At 40.7% G+C, this 21,676-nt stretch overlaps 1 protein-coding gene across 8 annotated transcripts in view; it reads right to left on the bottom strand.

Moving 5' to 3' along the window:
* Nucleotides 1-12,322: 12,322 nt before the first annotated feature.
* Nucleotides 12,323-21,676, bottom strand: part of mybl2 (MYB proto-oncogene like 2) — a 39,490-nt gene continuing 30,136 nt past the window's right edge. For all 8 annotated transcript variants that reach the window (XM_033041910.1, XM_033041915.1, XM_033041912.1 and 5 more), the window contains 6 exons: nucleotides 19,752-19,894; nucleotides 18,840-18,942; nucleotides 18,644-18,739; nucleotides 17,661-17,768; nucleotides 16,238-16,378; nucleotides 12,323-15,001 (listed from right to left, as the gene is read on the bottom strand). In XM_033041910.1, coding sequence (XP_032897801.1) covers nucleotides 14,876-15,001; nucleotides 16,238-16,378; nucleotides 17,661-17,768; nucleotides 18,644-18,739; nucleotides 18,840-18,942; nucleotides 19,752-19,894 — 717 coding nt within the window. In that variant the 3' untranslated portion in view covers nucleotides 12,323-14,875. The remainder of the gene's footprint in view (nucleotides 15,002-16,237; nucleotides 16,379-17,660; nucleotides 17,769-18,643; nucleotides 18,740-18,839; nucleotides 18,943-19,751; nucleotides 19,895-21,676) is intronic.

The raw sequence follows: 21,676 nt of genomic DNA, 5'->3' as shown, positions 1-21,676 counted from the left end.
TAGTTACAGCAGCTGAATCCAAATGTTTTAATGCACCATAGAAAGTATACTGTTGAGTTGCAGCACGGCTAAGTTTGGGAATAGTTCTGACCAAGACCACAAAAAATTGCAGTGAGTTCTAGATGTAGCCCAGTCCATCACTCTGACCAGACACTTCACTGTCTCAGAAAAGCAGCCTTTCCCACCCGTCAATCATCCTTCTCCCTGCCCCCATCAGGTGAAGATACCGCAGCTTGAAAGTGCACACCACCATATTCAAGAACAGCTACTTCTCTGTTATCAGCCTTCTGAATGGACTAGGCTACAGTCTGATTCTCCTCCACACCATTGCAGACATCGAACTTTGTCTCTGCAGTTGTTGCACTATAATGCTGAGAACTATATTCTGCTCTCTCTTTCCCTTTGCTCTACCTATTGTAGTTGAGTTTATCTTGCTTGTATTTATGCATCGTATTAATGTTTTAATTGGTTGGTATGCAAACAAAGCGTTTCACTGTACCTCGGTACATGTGACAATAATATATCTATACCCAATTGCTCAGACCATCCAACAAGACATTATTCACATGCTGCAAAGCCAAGGTGATACAGACACACACCGCGATGAACAGGAAGGTTAAAGACGGCTAGCACAGTGTACGGTAAGTTCTTTAAAAGAGCGGGGAGGGAGAAGGAGTGGAGACACTTAAGAAGCCAGACAACTTAATAATCCAGAGATACACAGCTGCGATGTTTGATGGGCATTTAACATTACTGTTCAGTTTTCCTTGGTTCTGAAAACTCGTGCTTAGGGTTTTTTCCCCCCAATGAGCCAATGAAAATGCCCGGTCAGCAAAGGAGATTAACTAAAACTACCTACGGCTACCTACAACTATATGGCAACCCCACTACGACTACAAAAGTATCGATATTCTCCATAGCGAGCAATTTTTGGTCGCAGAAAAATTTTCAACATTGAAAGATTTGCTGCGACCATACTGAGGCGGCGACTAATTCCCAGAATGCGCAGCCTCCTCGCGACCATGAAGGAGACTCACCAGAGATCATCAGCGAACATGTGGCGACCATGAAGTGAGTGCAGTGTCTCCTACACTCGCCTAAAAGGTTGCCTAAGTGGGACAGGTCCTTAAAGGAAAGAGCTGAGGCATTAAAATGGGAAGAGTTCAGAAGACTTCAGAGGATGCTGCCAGGACATGAGAAATAGCTGTAGGGAGAAATTAGGCAGCTAGGAGTGCAGGAGGCTAGTTTAGTTTATTGTCACGAGTACCGAGGTACAGTTGTGTGTAATGACTCTACACTCAGTCCTTCTTATCCATGGATTGGTATCATTTTTTTTGCATATTTTGGGCTCAAGGCATATTTGAAAGATGCTGTGGGTGGAAAGGAGAGGGCCGTAGTGTTCCCCCCCTCCAGTTTTTCTTTACTACCTGCTGCCTTGTCTTGCAGATATGTTGGCGCATTTGAAAAGGGAGAAAACTGGAGGGCTTTGAGAATCAGTGGAAAAATAGAGATATATACAGCAGTAGGATGTGTGACCTTTTGTTTGCTGTGTTATCATGCCAGAAATCTTTAGAACCCACATTTTTGGGTTCTAAAGATTTTAAAACTTGTATGGAAGGGCAGACGGAAATAACCAGGTTGATAACCAAATCTGGGAACAGATTATTTACGGAACATGGTTACCACCAGGCTTGATTGAGGTTCTAAAAATGACAAGTGATCAGGCCTGTTGTAATAAGCTGTGCAGGATGGAACTGGATATGCTGGTTTAGACAATAGACAATAGGTGCAGGAGTAGGCCCTTCGAGCCAGCTCCGCCATTCAATGTGATCATGGCTGATCATCCACAATCAGTACCCCGTTCCTGCCTTCTCCCCATATCCCCTGACTTCGCTATCTTTACACTGAAGATAGACACAAAATGCTGGAGTAATTCAGCAGGACAAGGAACGAGTGACATTTTGGATTAAGTAACATTAGAACAAAACTTCTGAAGGGTCCTGACCGAAAACATCACCCATTCCTTCTCTCCAGAGATACTGCCTGTCCTGCTGAGTTACTCCAGCATTTTGTGTCTATCTTCTGTTGCATTAGCTATTTGGAAACAGACAACAAAACTAACATAAAAGCAAAAAAAAACACAGCCATCCACAGTTGTGAGGAGATAAACCTAAATATTTCAAACCATTACTTTCATAGAATTGAAGAATTGCACAGCACAAAATGGGCCTTTTCAGCTCGTCTCATTTATTCCACCTATTCCAATTCACCTGTGAAAGATCTGTCTTTCCCATCCAAGCATTTGTCCAAATGCCTTCGACGATTATAGTCCTGGAGATATATCTAATGATAACAAATCCAATGTGGAACATGAAATGTCCGTTGTAATCTGTTAGAAATGAGAGACTGAGGGGAAATGTGACTGAAAATATAATAGGTCAAATATGAGAAATAGAAACTAAAAGCTATAATCAAGGTAAACAAATGGACAGAAATCCTGTCAGAGGAGCAGGACTGCTGTAAAGCAGATGTTCCTGGAAAGGAAGGGACAGCAAATTAAACAATCAGATAACGTGGATTCTGGAAATCAGAAATTTAAAAAAAATTGGAAATACTCATCAGGTGACACAAGACTGAAGAGAGAATCAGAGTTAATGCTTCACTCTGGATGAGAAATTTGTTTAAATCAATTTCAAGTCCTTTGGCGAGGAGTTAAACTAAATACCAGGAGATTTTTTTCATTGAGGCAAGATTAAATTGTCTATTCTACGTTTGAATTCACTGCAGTCCTTTACGGAGAACTTATACAAAGTTCAGGAATAAGGAGGTTTTCAATGTTGTAAGAACACGAGGAAAAAGTGAGGGAGGTGAGAACAGATCAAACAACCACTCGAGCCAAACTGCCACTTGGTAAAATCCGGGATTCTCCAATCTTGGATTCAACACCATTTTCCTGTTCTCCCTAGACCCCTCAGCTCCCTTGTAGTACAATTGTTTGCCAAAGTCTACTTTTGATAGATTCAGTTTCTGCCTCTATCCTTCCAGGGTGGAGAGCTCGTGACTTTCTGTGCATTTATTAGGCTGACTAATAGGTTATGACGGCTGCATTAATGCCACTGTGATTGTCACAAGTAATCAGAAAAAAGTCTGAGCTTTGACCTCATTGGCCATTTTTTGGCTTCCATTAGATTCTGTGGTTAAGTGCACTGGATGCAATAGACTTAATGAGTCTTGTGGTCAATTCATTGTATGTTAGTTGGTAAATTAATATTGTACAATGGTCAATATAGCAAGAGTAAGGATGCTAATGTGAGTGAGCTGAGGAAATGTGAAGTCTCCAGGTCTACTTTATTGACAATAGGCTTTTTAACATTGAACAGATAATTAGACAGCGTTAAACAAAATGTAATTTATTTAGTGAGAGTCAAAGTAGCTGTGGTCTGCCATCGCAGTCACAATTAAATATTTTGCATTCAGATAGAATGTATGTGGCCAACTCTCTCAAACAGAATCGCACAACTCAACTTTTTCAAAGCTTCATTTCGGTCTGCAAACTTGAAAGCATCATATTCCAGATGCTTTTAAATTTGTTGAACTGTATTTGTTTTATTGTGGCACAATTTTATAATGTAATGTCCACTGGTTAGTTCACTGAACTTCTCTTTTGTTGAACCATGCAGTAATAATTTATTTTGTTAAAAATTTAATCTAGGGCCAAAAGAGAACAATGAATTGCAGACAATATGTGTAGGACAGAACTGCAGATGCTGGTTTACAAAAAAAGTGCTGGAGTAACTTACCAGGTCAGGCAGCATCTCTGGAGAACATAGATAGGCGATGTTTTGGGTTGCTTGTGATTGGTTGATTTAGCCAAAATTTCAGTCAAACTAAATTGATAATCCATCCATACCACACATAAAAAGATGGCAGGGGTTGATAGATTATTACTAAAATTAAATTGTGATTCTAACTCCTGCCCATGCAAATTCATTATGCATTAGTTAAACTAAGTGTAGCTATGTGCCTATCAAAAAGCTTATCATATCTGCTTCCACCACAATCCCAGACACCCCTCACTTTCTGTATTAAAACAAAACTTGCCCCCCACATCTCTTTTAAACTCTCCCCCCTCTGACATTAAAGCAATGCCCTCGATTTGACATTTCCACCCTGGGGGAAATAATTCTCTCTACCTTATCTATGCCTCACATAATTTTACATATTCAATCTGCAACATTCCAGAGAAAACCATACATTTGTCCAATCTCTCCTTATAATTAATACCCTCTAATCCAGGCAACACTCTGATAAACCTCTACCGCACACTGACCAAAGCATCCTTCCAGCTACGGGGCGACCAGAACTACACACAATGCAGCCTAACCAAAGTTTAATCAAGATGCAACATGACTTCCTCACTCTTATGCTCAACACCTAACTGATGAGGGCAAGCACACCATAAGCCTTCTTTCCCACTATCTAATTGCATGGCCACTTTCAGGGAACTATGGATTTAGATCCCAAGATCACTGTTTACATCAATGCCGTAAAGGACCCTGCTATTCATTTTATACTTTCCCCCCATTTTCAACCTCCCAAATGGAACAACTCCTACTTGTTTGAATTAAACTCCATTGTTTAATATATATATAACAAACTGAGATCCTAGCACAGATCCCTTGAGAACACCGCTGGTCAAAGACCTCCAGAACACCCTTCAACCATTACATTTTGTCTTCTATGGGTAAACCAATTCTGAACCCAAACTATACCAAGTTACAATGGATCGCGTGCATCTTCGCGTTTATTTATATATTATATAGCTACGTGAAGATGCATGAGATCCATTGTGTGTGTGTGTATATATATATGTGTATATATATATATATGTGTGTGTGTGTGTGTGTGTGAGGAAGGCGGGCAAAAGACACAGCAGGACTCAGATCAGTAACAGATAGCGGAGGCAAAGATTACTGTTGGAGTTTAATCCAAGCAAGTGTAAGGTGTTGCACTTTGAAGGTTGAATATAAAGGGAAAGTTCACTGTTAATGACAAGACCCTTAACAGCAGTGACATGATGGGTATCTTAGGGTCCAAGTCCATAGCACCCTGAAAGTGGCAATGTAAGCAGATAGTGGTAAAGAAAGGACCTGGCGTGCTTGCTTTAATTGGTCAAGGCATTGAGTACAAGAGGCAGGAAGTCGTGTAACTTTGGTTAGGCTGTATTTAAAGTATTGTGTGCAGTTCTGGTTTCCCCTTTACAGGAAGGTTGTGAAGGCTTTGGACATGGTGCAGAAGTTATTTAACCAGAATGCTGCCCAGATTAGAGGGCATTAGCTATAAGGTTGAGTATTGGAGACATAGAAGTCTCATAGATTTAATATTTTTTCCTGGGCAAAATGTCCAACCCTAGAGTAAATAGCTTCAAGGTTAGAAGGGAAAGGTTTAAAAGATGTGTGGGAGCTTTTTTTTAAAGTGGTGGGTGCCTGGAATGTGCTGTCTAGAGTGGTGATGGAAACAGACATAATAGTGACTTTTGAGGCAACCCGTCCCTTTTGTGCAGGTCCCACATATTCTGCAAGAATATCTGAAGCCCTCCCTCCTGCACCAGCTCCGTAACCAGGTAGCGAGCTGCACTATCTATCTACTCCTTGCATCACTAGTACAAGGCAGAGCGCAATAGTAATCCTGAAATCACAATTGGGAATCCCCTGCTTTTGAACCTATGAACTCATTCCACATATTTTCTTTGCAGGTCTTTGTCCCTTCCTACCTCTGTCGTTGGTACTAATATGTACTCAGACCTCTGGCTGCTCAACCTCCCCTCTTAAGTCCAATGTACGTTTCTTGACTCTGGCACCAGGGAGGAAACAGACCATCCTGGAGTCCGACTTACAGCCACAGAAATGTTTGTCTGTCTAACCCCGACTATGGAGTCTCTTATCACTATGGGGCACTGAGACTGAGCCCTGCCTTGCTATTCAAGTCAGGTGCTCAGAGCCACGGTCATCATCTTTACACGGAGCTTATCCTTGAAGAGCAACTTTTAAGTTTAACCGTGGATAAATTAGATGGGTTTCCATGACAATCAGAGCAGACTGGTCCAATGTACATTGGGTGATCAAATGGTTATAGGCACTGACCAACCTACTACAAATCCAATGACTCCCATGGCTATCTGGACTACACTTCTTCCCACCCTGCTTCCTGTAAGGACTCTATCCCCTACTCCCAATTCCTCAGTCTACGCCGCACCTGCACCCAGAATGAGGTGTTCCATCCAGGGCATCGGTGATGTCCTCAATCTTTAGGGAACGGTGGTTCCCCTCTTCTATTATAGATGAGATTCTCACTAGGGTCTCCTCTATATCCTGCAGCTCCGCTCTTACTCCCCATCCCCCCTTACTCGTAGCAAGGACAAAGTCCCCCTTGTCCTCATCTTCCACCCTAACAGCCGTCGCATACATTTTCGCCACCTCCAACGGGATCCCACCACGTACTAAGACGAACGGGATCCCATCTCCTCCTCTTTTTGCTTTCCCCAGAGACCGTTCCCTCCGTAACTCCTTGGTTAATTCATCCCTTCCCACCCCCTCCCCAGGTACTTTCCCTTGCAACCGCAGGAAATGCTACACTTGTCGTTTTTCCTTCCCCCCTTGACTCCATCCAAGGACCCAAGCAGTCTTTCCAGGTGAGGCAGAGATTAACCTGCACCTCCTCCAACTGCATCCGCTGTTCCAGGTGTCAACTTCTCTACATCAGCGAGACCAAGCGCAGGCTTGGCGATCGTTTCGCCCAACACCTCCACTCAGTTCGCACTAACCAACCTGATCTCCCGGTGGCTCAGCACTTCAACTCCCCCCTCCCATTCCGAATCTGACCTTTCTGTCCTGGGCCTCCTCCATTGCCAGAGTGAGGCCCAGTGCAAATTGGAGGAACAGCACCTCATATTTCACTTGGGTAGTTTACACCCCAGCGGCATGAACATTGACTTCTCCAATTTCAGGTAGTCCTTGCTTTCTCCCTCCTTCCCCTCCCCTTCCCAGCTCTCCCACAAGCCTACTATCTCCATCTCTTCGTTTCTCTCCCTCCCCCCCCCCCCCATCAGTCTGAAGAAGGGTCTTGACCCGAAACGTTGACTATTCCTTCCCTCCATAGATGCTGCCTCACCCGCCGAGTTTCTCCAGCATTGTCTACCTTCGATTTTGCCAGATGGCTATATGTTGGTTGCTACCATATCTGGAAGGCTTTATTTTCTACTATAAGAAAATAAGTTGTCTGAATAAAAAAAAATACAGGCTGCTTTATTTGAATTTCACTTAAAAATATCAAAAACCAACTTAGCTAATGCAGCTTGCATGCCACATCCTAATTAAATAGTTTACATAGCGTTCCTTGTGAGTCCAACCCACCAGCTAAAATCAACCTCCCTCTAATCTGTTACAACATTCTCAAAATACTGCAAACTTTTTTTCCTTGTGTATTTAGGAGTGAATTTCACCAATTCTTACTCCAAAATTTTGAAAATATTATGAAATGTTAAGCGAAAATTATACATTTCCTAAGCACCATTTAACATTAAAAATACAACTGCTTACATTAGTGTGCTAATGTTGTCAATTGATATTCTTCCAATCTTTAATTATTTTGAATCCGTTTAGAGGCTCCTGACTCAATCAATCAATCAATCAATCAATCAATCAACCAACCTTTATTGTCATCTTGCAAGCAACAGTTGTACAGTGCAAAATGAAAAGACGTTTCCCAGGGAATAGCGGAGCATCGCACATGAAATTTAAAACATTTCACACATAATAACACTAAAAACAATCCAGTCCCTGATGGAACAGTATAAATAGTTAAAAGCAGGTAAAACAACAACGTTAAAATATAGTAAAACCAATCATAAAAATGTCCGGGGCAGCTGATTTGAGTGGCCAGTGCCAGTTATTAAAGTGTCCGTGCCAAGCCTCAGAATCAGATGACTGTGAGTACAGAGTGACTGTTTAGCAGCCTCACAGTCTGTGGCAGGAAGCTGTTTAGCAGTCTTGTAGTCCAGGCTTTGATGCTGCGATATCTCTTGCCTGATGGCAGGATATCCAGGTGTATGTGGAGGGGGTGCAGTTTGTCCTTAGCAATTCTCTGAGCTTTTTTCAGACAGCGGGTCTGGAACATTTCTTGTACCGAGGGTAGGGAGACGCCAATGATCCTCTCTGCTCCCCTCACTACCCTCTGCAGAGCCTTCCTGTCCGAGCAGTTGCAGGTGGAGTACCACGTATTTATGCAGTACGTGAGTACAGACTCCACCGTACCCCTGTAGAAAGTCCTGAGGATGTTGGTGGGGAGTGAGGCCTGTTTTAGTTTCCTCATGAAGTGCAGTCGCTGATGGGCCCGTTTAACAGTCCCAGTGGTGTTCCTGGACCAGGTGAGGCTGTCTGTAATTTGCACACCGAGGAACTTTATGCTCTCCACTCTCTCCACTGTGGTGCCACTGATGTTGAGGCGTGTGTGCTTTGGCTGCGCCCTCCTGAAGTCGACAACCATCTCCTTTGTTTTGTCGACATTTAATTCTAGATTATTTTTGCCGCACCAGTCCACTAGTTGTTTTACTTCCTCCCTGTACATTGATTCGTCATCTCCGCTGATGAGTCCCACCACTGTTGTGTCATCCGCGAATTTGATGATCTTATTGTCCCTGAATCTGGCAGCACAGTCATGTGTGAGCAATGTGAACAACAGCGGGCTGAGCACACAGCCTTGAGGGGAGCTGGTGCTCAGCGTGATCGAGCCTGAGGTGTTCTTGCCAACACGGACTGACTGCGGTCTCTCAGTCAGAAAGTCCAAGATCCAGTGACACAGGGTGGTGTTGAGGCCCAGCAGGGTTAGTTTCTCCACAAGTCTCTGTGGGATGATGGTGTTAAACGCTGAGCTGAAGTCAATGTACAGGATTCTGGCGTATGTGTTTTTGTTTTCCAGATGCGTGAGTACTGTGTGCAGCGTGGTAGAGATGGCATCCTCTGTAGAACGGTTGGGGCGATAGGCAAACTGGAGGGGGTCTAACGATGAGGGAAGGCTGGCAGTAATGTGGGGTTTCACCAGGCGTTCAAAACACTTCATTATTATTGGGGTCAGGGCGGTAGTCATTTAGGCAGGCAACAACTGGTTTCTTCGCTATGGGGATTATTGTGGAAGTTTTGAGGCATGTGGGGACAATGGCTTGACTAAGGGAGATGTTAAAGATGTCTGTTAGCACATCTGCTAACTCCTCAGCACATTCCTTGAGCACACGTCCTGGGATGTTGTCGGGTCCGACTGCTTTCCACGGGTTGACCTTGGACAGGGTTCTCCGTGTGTCCATCAGGTCTATGGTCAGGACTGGCTTGTCGGTTTGTAAGCAGGGGCTGGCTCTCCCCTTGGGTGTGGTGTTTGCTGCATCAAAACCACTTATCCATGTTCTCTAGAGATGCTGCCTGACCCCAAGTTACTCCAGCACTGTATCCTTTTCTCTGAACCAGCATCTGCAGTTCCTCAATTCCATTTCCCTATATTTTTCCATCATGACTTTCCTACAATTAGGATTCTATTAGTTAATGCAACAAACAAAAGCAAATATCACTTATATAAGCACAAAACAGGCCCTTCAGCCCTGCTTGTCTATGCTGACCAAGGTGCTCGATCTACACTAGTCCCACCTACCCGCGTATGGCCTATCTCTAAACCTTTCCTATCCACAGATAATGCTGGAAGTCAAGTAGTATCAGTCAGGGCGAGGAGGCACTTAATCAGATACCGAGCAATAACCATCTTCACTCACTGATGTGATTGCATCTTTGTTTTAATTTATGAATATTATTTTCTGCCCACTGCCAGTTATTAAAGTTATTGTCACATTGACAATTTCCATCTGCATCATATCATGGGCTTTCATCATCATCTTCCTCTTTGCAATTTTAAACCTTTTACTTCACAGATTTCCATTCATAAGCACTCGAACAGAAATGACAGCCGTGCCTCTCCCTGTAATGCAGGCTAATGTGTTGAGCACTAAGTATTCTCTTTGTTGTAATTCTGTAAGATATTTGTTTTTCAAAAATGTTATCCAAGAAAAGCTGCCAATGCATTGTTTAAAACAAAACTAGTGCCAGTTACATTTGTTAAATCTAACACAAATCAGCCACTAGTTTGCCAAGTACATAAACAATGCAATTTAAAACATAATATTACATTGCTGAAAACAGAACAGCTGACGATTTTCACAACTTCATAATTCATAGGAGCAGAAGTAGGCTTTTCAGCCCATTGGGTCTACTCTGCCATTCAATCATGACTGATCTGCAGTGCCCTCCATCATGTTTGGGACAAAGACCCATCATTTATATATTTGCCTCTGTACTCCACAATTTGAAATTTGTAATAGAAAAAAAATAATCACATGTGGTTAAAGTGCACATTATCAGATTTTATTAAAGGGTGTTTTTATACATTTTGGTTTCACCATGTAGAAATTACAGCTGTGTTTATACATGATCCCTCCATTTCAGGGCACCATAATGTTTGGGACACATGGCTTCACAGGCGTTTGTAATTGCTCAGGTGTGTTTGCCTCCTTAATGCAGGTATAAGAGAGCTCTCAGCACCTAGTCTTTCATCACCTTTGGAAACTTATTGCTGTTTATCAACATGAGGACCAAAGTTGTACCAATAAAAGTCAAAGAAGCCATTATGAGACTGAGAAACATGAATAAAACTGTTAAAGGCATCAACCAAAATTTAGGCTTACCAAAATCGACTGTTTGGAACATTACTAAGAAGAGGGCACTGGTGAGCTTACTAATCACAAAGGGACTGGCAGGCCAAGGAAGGCCTCCACAGCTAATAACAGAAGAATTCTCTCGATATGAAAGAAAATAACCCAAACACCTGTCCAACAGATCAGAAACTCTCTTCAGGAGTCAGATGTGGATTTGTCAATGACCACTGTCCGCAGAAAACTTCACAAACAGAAATACAGAGGCTACACTGCAAGATGCAAACTACTGGTTAGCCACAAAAATAGGATGGCCAGGTTACAATTCGCCAAGAAATACTTAAAAGAGCAACTTAGGAAAAAGGTCTTGTGGACAGATGAGACGAAGATTAACATATCAGAGTGATGGTAAGAGCAAAGTATGGAGGAGAAAAGGAACTGCTACAGATCCAAAGCATACCACCTCATCTGTGAAACACGGTGGTGGGGGTGTTATGGCCTGGGCATGTATGGCTGCTGAAGGTACTGGCTCACTTATCTTCATTAATTATACAACTGCTGATCGTAGTAGCATTATGAATTCTGAAATGTATAGACACATCCTATCTGCTCAAGTTCAAACAAATGCCTGAAAACTCATTGGCCAGTGATTCATTCTACAGCAAGACAATGATCCCAAACATACTGCTAAAGCAACAAAGGAGCTAAAAAATGGTAAATTCTTGAGTGGCCAAGTCAATAACCCAATTGAGCATGCCTTTTATTTGCTGAAGAGAAAACTGAAGGGACTAGCCCCCAAAACAAGCATAAGCTAAAGATGGCTGCAATACAAGCCTGGCAGAGCATCACCAGAGAAGACACCCAGCAACTGGTGATGTCCATGAATCGCAGACTTCAAGCAGTCATTGCATGCAAAGGATATGCAACAAAATACTAAAATGACTACGTTCATTTACATGGCACTGCTGTGTCCCAAACATTGTGGTGCCCTGAAATGGGGGGGGGGGGGGGGGGGGGGGACTATGTATAAACACCGCTGTAATTTCTACATGGTGAAACCAAAATGTATAAAATTAGCCTTTATTAAAATGTGACAATGTGCACTTTAAACACATATGATTATTTTCTATTACAAATCTCAAATTGTGGAGTAGAGGCAAATAAATAAATGATGGGTCTTGTCCCAAACATTATGGAGGGCACTGTATCTTTCCCTCTTTTGCTAAGACAACAGCATCCTCAACATTTTTTTAAAAAAGCACACTGGCTCTAATTGCTCTAGTTTACCAATTGCTATCTTCCTTGAATGATCACCAAGACTTGGAAAATCCCAATCCATCTGGGATATACAAATTGGGCAAATTCAAATCACAAAATTCCCCTCTACTGTTTGAAAATGGCACCTAGGTGTTAGCAGTAGCAATACAAACTCACTTGTTATTAACATCACACAGCACCATTTTAATATTCTTTCAGGTCAAATCCACAGGAATGTTTTATTTTTTTTCCTTTCTAAACTGGTTGTGTAGTAACCTGGAACATCCTTAAAATAAATAAGACACCAACAAAAACATGTTCTTTATATCAGATTTATACATTTGTAACCGCAGACTGTAAAACTTTTTCTGTGGCAACAACCGAAAACCATATCTGGGTACATAATCATTTTTGTATATTCAGGGGAAAAACCTTCCTTCACTATTCAAGTGCTTCTAAGGTTTAATTCCCGAGTTCAGAAGCATTGTAACAAAACCTTGTTTGGGGTTAGAACAGTTTTGTCTTGTTTGTGTAAATAGCTACCAATAGAAAATTCCAGTCTCAAGTTAGCTGAGCCATCGAGGTCATTGGACGAAGGATTCAGCTCATCTCATCCAAGGAGGGAACCTCTATCAGGCTGTGATTCATTAAAGGAATGCAATATAAAATGTGGCTCAACTGACAATTAGGCCATTGTTCTGCAATCTAAATCTGTTAACGATTTAGTTATAGCATCATCTTAGCTGAGCTCAGAGATTCAGCATGGAAACACACCGAGTCCATGCTAATTATTGATCAACCATTCACACTAGTTCTATGTTATCCCACTTTCTCATCCACTCTCTACACATTAGGGGACAATTACAGTGGCCTGCTTCCTCCAAAAATCTGGTTACGTAATTTAAAGAAATAATCTGCAATAATAGTGGCCAGTCGTTATTTAAACCACTGTGCTGATTTAGGAACTAGGGGCATCGTTCAGCTGTGCATTGGATTGTCTTCAGTAAAATAGGTAAATTTAACCCCTTCAGTGTATTCTCAGGTGGATTCAGAAATATCAGGGGAACAGAGGAAGCAAAGCATCCAAGGTTCAATATCTCCAGTGAAACTAGAAATCACCAAAAAACAAAAAGGACAAGATAGCGAAGATACAACACATGAAAGCACAAACGTAGGGTTCATTCAGTCAGAACTCTCAGAGTCAGGGCCACGGAAAACGCCCAGACCTTACGGATGCTTTTAACTTCAAAGTCTCTTCATAATCATCAACCATTTCAAATCAGGGCAATTCTTTCAAAGTTATGATGTTAAACAAACAAACAACCAAAACAGAATAGCTACGTTCCAAGTAGCTAGAAAATGCCACTCAGGCAGAATCAGTAACTGGTTCTCTTCGATTTCACCTTACGCAGCACAAAACACCACCAATGATGAGTTGGGGGAAGGACAACAAAAGACTTTTACATAAAGGGCCTGGCATAGTTACTATAAATAAAGAAAATGGACGAGATTCCATTTGGATGCTGGCATGTTATTCATGGTTGTGGAAAAGTAATGAATTTGAAAAATATCTGCATGAATCTTGTATCAACATTAATAGCTCCTAATCTGCATTTATTTCTTATTTATAAATTCAAAAACAGTACACAGTTAATTCTGGAGCAGAACCTTCCAGAATGGTTCTTTTACAGTTGTAAAAACTACTGCTATAGCATTTAAAAAAGCAGCCAATGGAAGTTGATGACACAAGGAACCAGGCGCTGGAGTGCTTCAGCAGGTCAGGCAGCATATCTGGAGGGCACGGATAGGCAACGATTTGGGTTAGGAGTCTTCTTTAGACTAAATCTTAAGATTGGTCCCCACCCAAAACATTGGTGGCGAATCTGTGGAATTCATTGCCAGGGACAGCTGTGGTGGCCAAGACATTAGGTATTTTTAAAGTGGAGATTAATAGGTTCTTAATTAGAAAAGGCGTCAAAATTTATGGGGAGAAGGCAGGAGAATGAGGGAAAAATAGATCATCCATGGAGTAGCCAATGAATGGTCTAATTCCGTTCCTGTGTCTTACGATCTTATTGCCTGCTCAAGTCCTCCATTAATGCTGCCTGATCCATTGAGTTACTCAACACCATCTGTTGCAAGCAAATGGAAGTTCATAGATATCTACACCCTTGTTATTTGAAAACAATTATATTTAACAAACCTGGAAGGTCAGTGGCAATAAAATCTGTACTTTATAAAAAGTTAATCCAGGTAACATAGGAATAAATTTAGAACACAAATGTTCACATGTATGAGCAAAACACTATTCTTTAACAAAGTAATGAAAAAAAACAGTTTTCTGAAGAATTGCCATCGTTTGGCATTAGGTGTTTTACGAATGGATAATTTATCAATTCAGATTACTACTGGATGGATGTTCGGGTATTTTACATTTGTTCCAATGACAAAATCTTCTGTAATTGTGCACCTTGGAAACAAGGCTGCAACAAACCCGCATGATAATGTATCATTACAGAACCCATCTCAGTCACAACAAGGCCAAGTTAACGATTGTTCAGTAATAAAGTCTTCTGGTGAAGAGTTTGAGGTTAACAGTAAATGGTTAATGCAAGATTCTCTAGTTGAAAAATAAATACAAATTACAAATCCTGCTCTTATGCTTTGAAACATAAATTGGAAAGGTTGTTTCATGAATTTATCAGACAATGGAATAATCCCTTTCCCCTGTTGTAACGACACAAACTACCACTGGGACTTCAAGGTGATCGCATGTTTCATGAATTCATTCTAAACATTTTGTTTGCAGGTGTTCCACCAGATAATCCTTTAAACTAGAATAGGTGGTCCATTAGTATATGCCATGCAGCATTATAAAATCAAAGTCCTGGAAGTGTGTGTAGATTTGAATGCATTTAAATACTTCCTGGCTTTCTCGGTCATTATAAGCTGATCCTTTGTTCTTCCACACACTACTGCTTCCCAAGCACTACTTGTCTGTAAACATTAAGAGGACAAACAGATTAGTGAATGCAAATAAATTCTGCTACTTCGAGAATTCAATATAATTGCATTTATTGTACCTCCAGCTAAAAGTTAGCCAATGTTACATTTTGAACAATACACTCTGGCGAACAATATTTGGGATTGGTCAACAAAAAACTCCTTGCATTTATGTTGTATGTACATGCTCACTAAATTATAAATCTGGTTAGTCTTGATTGCAATGGATCCGAGGACACATTCCTTGTGGCTGAATAACGTTTCAGAAAAGACAACAATACCAGAGTTGAAACCGGCTTTAAAAAAACATAATCTATTTGGAGTCATAGAGAAATATAGCATATGGCCCTTTAGCCCACCCAGTCCATGTTGATCACCAACCACCCATATACACTAATCTTATACTCATCTAATCCAACTTTATTCTTTCCACATTGCCATCAATTCCCCTCAGATTCTGGAACTCATCTACACACAATTTACAGTGGCCAATAAACCTGCCAGTCATTACATCTTTGAGATGCAAGGTGAAACCAGAGCACCCGGTGTAAACCTTGTGGCCACAGGGAGAAGGTGCAAACTCCACACAGACAGCACCCAAAGTCAGGATTGAACCCAGATCTCCGGCACTGTGAGGCAGCAGCTCTACAAGACATGCCACCAACTTGTGCCACCATTAGAGTCCATTTAACCTATTCCGGTTGAGCCAGCATATTTGTGGCCATGGTGACTCAGCGGTAGAGTTGCTGCCTTACAGAGTTTGCAGCGCCAGGGACCCGGGTTCGATCCCGACTACAGGGGCTGTCTGTACGGAGTTTTACGTTCTCACCGCAACCGCGTGGGTTTTCTCCGAGATCTTCGGTTTCCTCCCACACTCCAAAGACATACAGGTATGTAGGCTAATTGGCTTGGTGTATGTGTAAATTACTTCTAGTGTGTGTAGGATAGTGTTAATGTGCGGGGATCTCTGGTTGGTGCAGACTCGGTGGGCTGAAGGGCTTGTTTCCACTCTGTATCTCTTAGCTAAATTAAACATTTAGGATGAAAAATGTAAAGGGCAAATCAAAAGGCACTTATGGAGATTAAAACCCTGGAAGAAAATAATAGCAATTCAAAAGGATTATGTTAAATTACACATATCATACTTTATAATGAAATTCTGGTCATCAATTTCTGCCAGTTCTTTAGAACATAACTAAAAACATACTTCCACTTAATAAAACTACTCACCCTTTTTGGCGTTTCTTGATTATAGTGTTTGGAAAATAAACTAGACTCTTTATTGGGTATAATAAAACCTCTGTCCAGAGTATCATCCCTTTTACTTGAAGAGTTGTTCAAAGTTCTTAATAAGAAGTCTTCTGTTTCCTTCTGTGAGAAAGAAGTACACTATCAACCTGGTGTTGGAAAAATGTTTTCAATTTGAAAACTTCAATTTAGCTCTCTAAATTCGACCCTCGAAAATCATTCTATTACAACAGCGAAGCACCAAGCTTGGACCATTTGAACCTTCGTGCCTATTCCACCATTCAATAAAATCATTAACTTTCTGCCACAACTCCATCTTCGCAAGTTCTGGAAGTTGAGGGATAATAATATCCAAAAATCCATCAATAGGTCTTAAATCTTACCAATGTTCACCTTTCATTTTTCAGCAGTTTGGTGAAAATAATACTAGTTCTTCACAATGGACGACAACATTAACTAAGGAATCAGTTAAAAGAACCTTCACTGTACTTCCCCGCCAAAGCAAACATATCCATCCTTACGCATCTGAAACTTTAATCATGTTATGATCCTATGAACCCAAAACTGATTTTACAAGGATATTAATTATTGCAAGCTTTTTTTGTATTTAGATCTTTTTTCATGTCCTTTAACTCCTACTATCCCTTTTTGTTACAAATACCCCATAACCAGACATGGACATCACCAATGACGATAAGACTCAACTACGTGGGTTGCCCATTGTTCTGCTACCTCCATATCCAGAGGACTTCCAAATCCCAAGCCATTTTTGCTTTCTGGTCTTGTCCTTTCACAAACTCTATTTTAAAAACCTACTACAGCCCTAATTATTTGGGGTTTTCCAAGATCCTAGTCCCAGCCCACAGTGGAGCCAGTCCCACCAGAAAAGTAATTTCTTCCTGGTGTTCATCCCAGAAATGTAAAACCCACATCCAATATACACGATAATAAGAAAGGCTTGCTAAAAATCTCTGATTGGACCAAGGGCAGATTACATAGAGAAAAGTTTGCAAGAGATTCTGTGATGAATAGTGGAACTCAATGTGGAAGATTTTCATTCCGTTTCTTTCATACATCCACCCAAAAAAGGAATAACCATCCACCCTCTTTCATTCCAACATAATATTAAATCAGTTAAGTGGTCTGATTAAATGCCTTCTCTGTTGACAGCCAACTGGCCAAACATCAAAACTCCTTTGTACCCTGTTCTCAAATTCTAACTGTTATGCAACTACTTAGAAGAGGACGAAACTAGCACAAGAAACAATTACTTTGTCCAGTTACTGGAGAAAGTACACTGGTTATGTAGGGAGGATTACATCAAACAGATAATTCTAGTAGTTACAAAATGTATACAAATTCAAAAATGTCACAAATTGAGTTGAATAGAATTATGCTATGTTACCTGTGTGCACATATTGCTCGGTGTGGTTTGATTCGCAGTATTTTCATCCTTTTCCAAAATGTCCAAAGCAAGAGACTTTCGCACCTTCTTCATAAGCGGCCTGCGTAGCTATACAATGAACAACAATTCGTTTTATTCGTCACATTGCACATAAGCTCAAGTGAAATGAAACAGTGATCTCTAGTGAAGTTTCATAAAGGTAGGTTGCCTTACGGAATTTTAAATCAATCGCACAGCATTGCACAAATTAAACTGAGCCCCTATTATCCTAGAACATATATCCAATATTTCATCATTTATATGTCAAAGTACAATTTTAAAAAGCCCATGTAAAAAGCAATTTATGTTTTGTCAAAGGGTCTTTGACAAACATTACCTCAGATGGTGTCTGACCTGCTGGGCATATTTAGCATTTTGTTTTTTCTATATAAGAAAGGCAGAGGCTAGAAGTACTGAGCCAATCCTTTGAGGAGACTTTTCAGAGAAAATTCCTAGAATTACTTCATTTTTCTTCTACTGATAAACCAAAAAACAACACACATAATGGCTTTCAGAAGACAGATTAAATTTAATATAAATACATTTCTGATGCCTCACCACAAATGCTGAATTGAGTCCTAAAGTTTTCCAAAATAGGGTATTTTGTTCATCTCACTTATTTACTCAATTGACAACCATGTAGCAGAATAAGGAAGGAGTTTCCTCAACTTGGTAACTCCTCATCATGAAGTGTTGTTCCAAAGCATAAGAAAAGCAAGATGATCTTAGTGCCATTTATCAAAAGGGAACTTTATAAAGCAAATTTGTCATATTAAAAAATAGTAAAGTCCTCATACAGGCAATTCTATAATAAAACATAGATGAACACCAGCAAAATGTTAACATATCTAAGAATCCAATTAAAATGTACACTGATAAACAGCACAATTAAATTGAAACAAAATGAGGCAAGCAATGTCCAATGACTAAATGTAAATACTAACCCCATGCTGTTTTCGTTTTATTAACTGGGCTTCATCCTCGTGCAACATGCTCTTCAAACTCTCTTTTAAAACCTCTTCAAAATGAGGTGCTGGATGCTAAATGAATGCCAGGAGAGAGGTGGATAAAAACTTACAATCTGTCATGAACATTTAGGCAACTAGAGACTTATTCCCCCCCAAAGTAAACGATACCTACATGACTCTTTACTACTCCAAACTTGTCCAGTCCACTTTTGAACGGTGTAGGTGTTCTTGGAGTACTGTCCAAAAGAGATCGGCGACTTCTGGGTGTTCGAAATCTATTAAAAAGTGGCAGTAATAATACACAATTTTCATATTCCCTCAACTACAAAAATTGAGATCTATTGTGTAGGAAACAACGGCAGATGCTGGTTTAAACCAAAGATAGACACAAAAAGCTGGAGTAACTCAGCGGGCCAGGCAGCATCTCCGGAGAGAAGGAATGGGTGACGTTTTGGGTCGAGACTGAAGAAGGGACCCAAACCGAAACGTCACCCATTCCTTCTCTCCAGAGAATCTGCCTATCTCGCTGAGTTACTCCAGCATTTTGTGTCTAATTGAGATATATTCCCTGATTAGAGCACCTCAGAAACATTTGACAACCAGTATTTCATCCTTATAAAGTTGACCAAAATTGAACAGATACAGCATGTTTCAAGAGAAGAAAAAAAACTGTTGTGAGTAACTCAGCAGGTCAAGCAGCATCTCTGGCGGGAATGGATAGGCGGTGTTTTGGGTCTAGACGCTTCTTCAGACTGATTGACAGACTAGGGGGAGAAAGTTGGAATAGAGAGATGGTAGCTGGACAAAACTTGGCAGTGAAAGGTAAGGATACAGGTGGGGGTGAATGGTAGATGGGGGAAGCAAGTGACAAAGGCTAGAGACAATGGAGACAAAAGGAGACCATACTGAACTGCAGGAGTTGCAAGAGTTGATCTTTGTTGCCAAAATAAAATGAAATAAATTAATTAAACGAACTGCATGAACACGTGCTGGATACTTCTTAATAAATAATGAATTGGTTAATTTATTTTACCTCAGTATCGTAGCGCAAAACAAAAAGCTGACAACTAGATTGGTTACTTACACGGAGTTCTCCTTCTGAACTTTGGGTGTATAGTCTCGTTGAAGTGGGGCTGTAACAATGATTTTCTGGCTACACACTGGTGTAGAAGTAAGAGATGGGTTCTCTATATCAAGACTGTCTTGTTTGGTCCAGAAGTTCAAAAACTATAAAAATAAACATTTTGTTTTATTCAACTAAATACTCATGCCTGAACTGCATACACGACATTAAAAGGTATATTTATTGAAAGTAAATGAACTAAGATTCAGAATATAAAATTAAAATTTTTAATTTCACCTTCCTCCAACCATAGTGGTTACTATCGTGGATAAACTGATCAGCACCCCCAATTGCTCACCTGTAAGTAACTCCACTGAAGCACTGATAGACACAAGGTGCTGGAGTAACCCAGCAGGACAGGCAGCTGAAGAAGGGTCTCAACCCGAAACGTCACCCATTCCTTCTCTCCAGAGATACTCCAGTATCTTGTGTCTATCGTCAATTTAAACCAGCATCTGCAGTTCTTTCCTCCACTGCACCACAGAAAATGAAAACTAATCACTGCGAGTCTAATTGAAGATGTCAGGGAGGGAGAGCCGTGCACTGGTGAGGAAACTTCTCAGCTCATTCCAATTTTTTTTTTTTTTAAAGGTAGGTTTTGAAGGGCTAGCTTTCAGCTTGCTTCATTTTATGAATAGAGCCTAAAGATATTTGTTGACAGGAAATTGCCTGCAAATGGTTGGCAAGGACCAGTGGGCTGATGGGCCTGCTTCTGTGTTGTAAGTATGACTCTCATTTATTGTAACGGTGTGATAAAGCTAAAACCTCAAAGACCATAGGGCACAGCTTCACGGTGACAGAGGCAAAGTTTAAAGGCAAGTTTGTGTTTCAAGAGGTAGTGGAAAGCAGGGTTGGTGGAGGAAGCAGATATGACAGTGATGTTTTTAGAAAGGCAGATTAGATATGCTGGGAATTGAGAGGTATGGATCATGTAGGCAGATGAGATTAGTTTATCTTGGTTTTATGTTCGGCAGACATTGTGAGTTGAAGGGAGTGTTCCTATGCTGTGGTTTTCTACTTTCTATGTAGAACAAAACATCAAAATATGACTATCATATTTTTAGTAAATAAAACAGGCCAGATAAAGCAGAAGTCTCCATCGTGGATTCTAGTACTAGTTATTATTAATCGGTTTGGCCAAATGGACCATGCTTTTCTGTTCACTCACGCGACAGGCTGGATTGCGTTCAATCCCTGATATCCACTAATTTGCTGTCAGTTGATGACTCGCAAGGTTGTCTAAATTCAATCTCTTATTCCTCCCACCCCAAAAACAAAATATCTACAAACATGTAGACATTGACGAACCAATCATAATTAGCATAAATACGATTTGCTTCCAGACTGTTGTACATTGCAGAGATAAGAGCGTTTTTTTGTTTAAACAGCTGTACCTTGTGATTCAATGCAAGTAGTTTGTAATCTAATATCAGTTCAGTGATACTTAATTGTCACATGTAAATTCTTTGTTTTTGCATTCAATCCGGTAAAATCATAGAGCAGACCTCACCTAGAGAGTACACGAAGTATCACCATGTTTCATCTTGGATATTTAAATGTTTTAACTGTTAATTAATGAGTGTTCATTTTTATGCTTATAGTGGTGCCTGTATTCTTATATATAGCAGCGCGAGGCCTGTGTTCCCACTCCTCGTGTTTAACTGCGGGCACACTGGACCTGGCCTGTGCCTTATGGCCACTGTTCCCCCTCTGCTCAAACTGCAGTCGCTTTAATCTGTGGCACCTGCGATGGCCCCCAATGACTCTGAAGCAGAGGCAACTATGAGCAGTGACAAGTTTCAGGCAGAGCAAATTTATGCCATCAAAAGGCTTTTTGATTGCTTCCAAAGGCCCATTCAGTCAGTAAAAAGTGTCAATAATTATTA

This window comes from Amblyraja radiata, chromosome 23 (genome assembly GCF_010909765.2).
Source record: "Amblyraja radiata isolate CabotCenter1 chromosome 23, sAmbRad1.1.pri, whole genome shotgun sequence".
Lineage (NCBI taxonomy): Eukaryota > Metazoa > Chordata > Chondrichthyes > Rajiformes > Rajidae > Amblyraja > Amblyraja radiata.
Note: the sequence above shows the minus strand (reverse complement) of the source record. Positions and strands in the feature narration are given on the sequence as shown.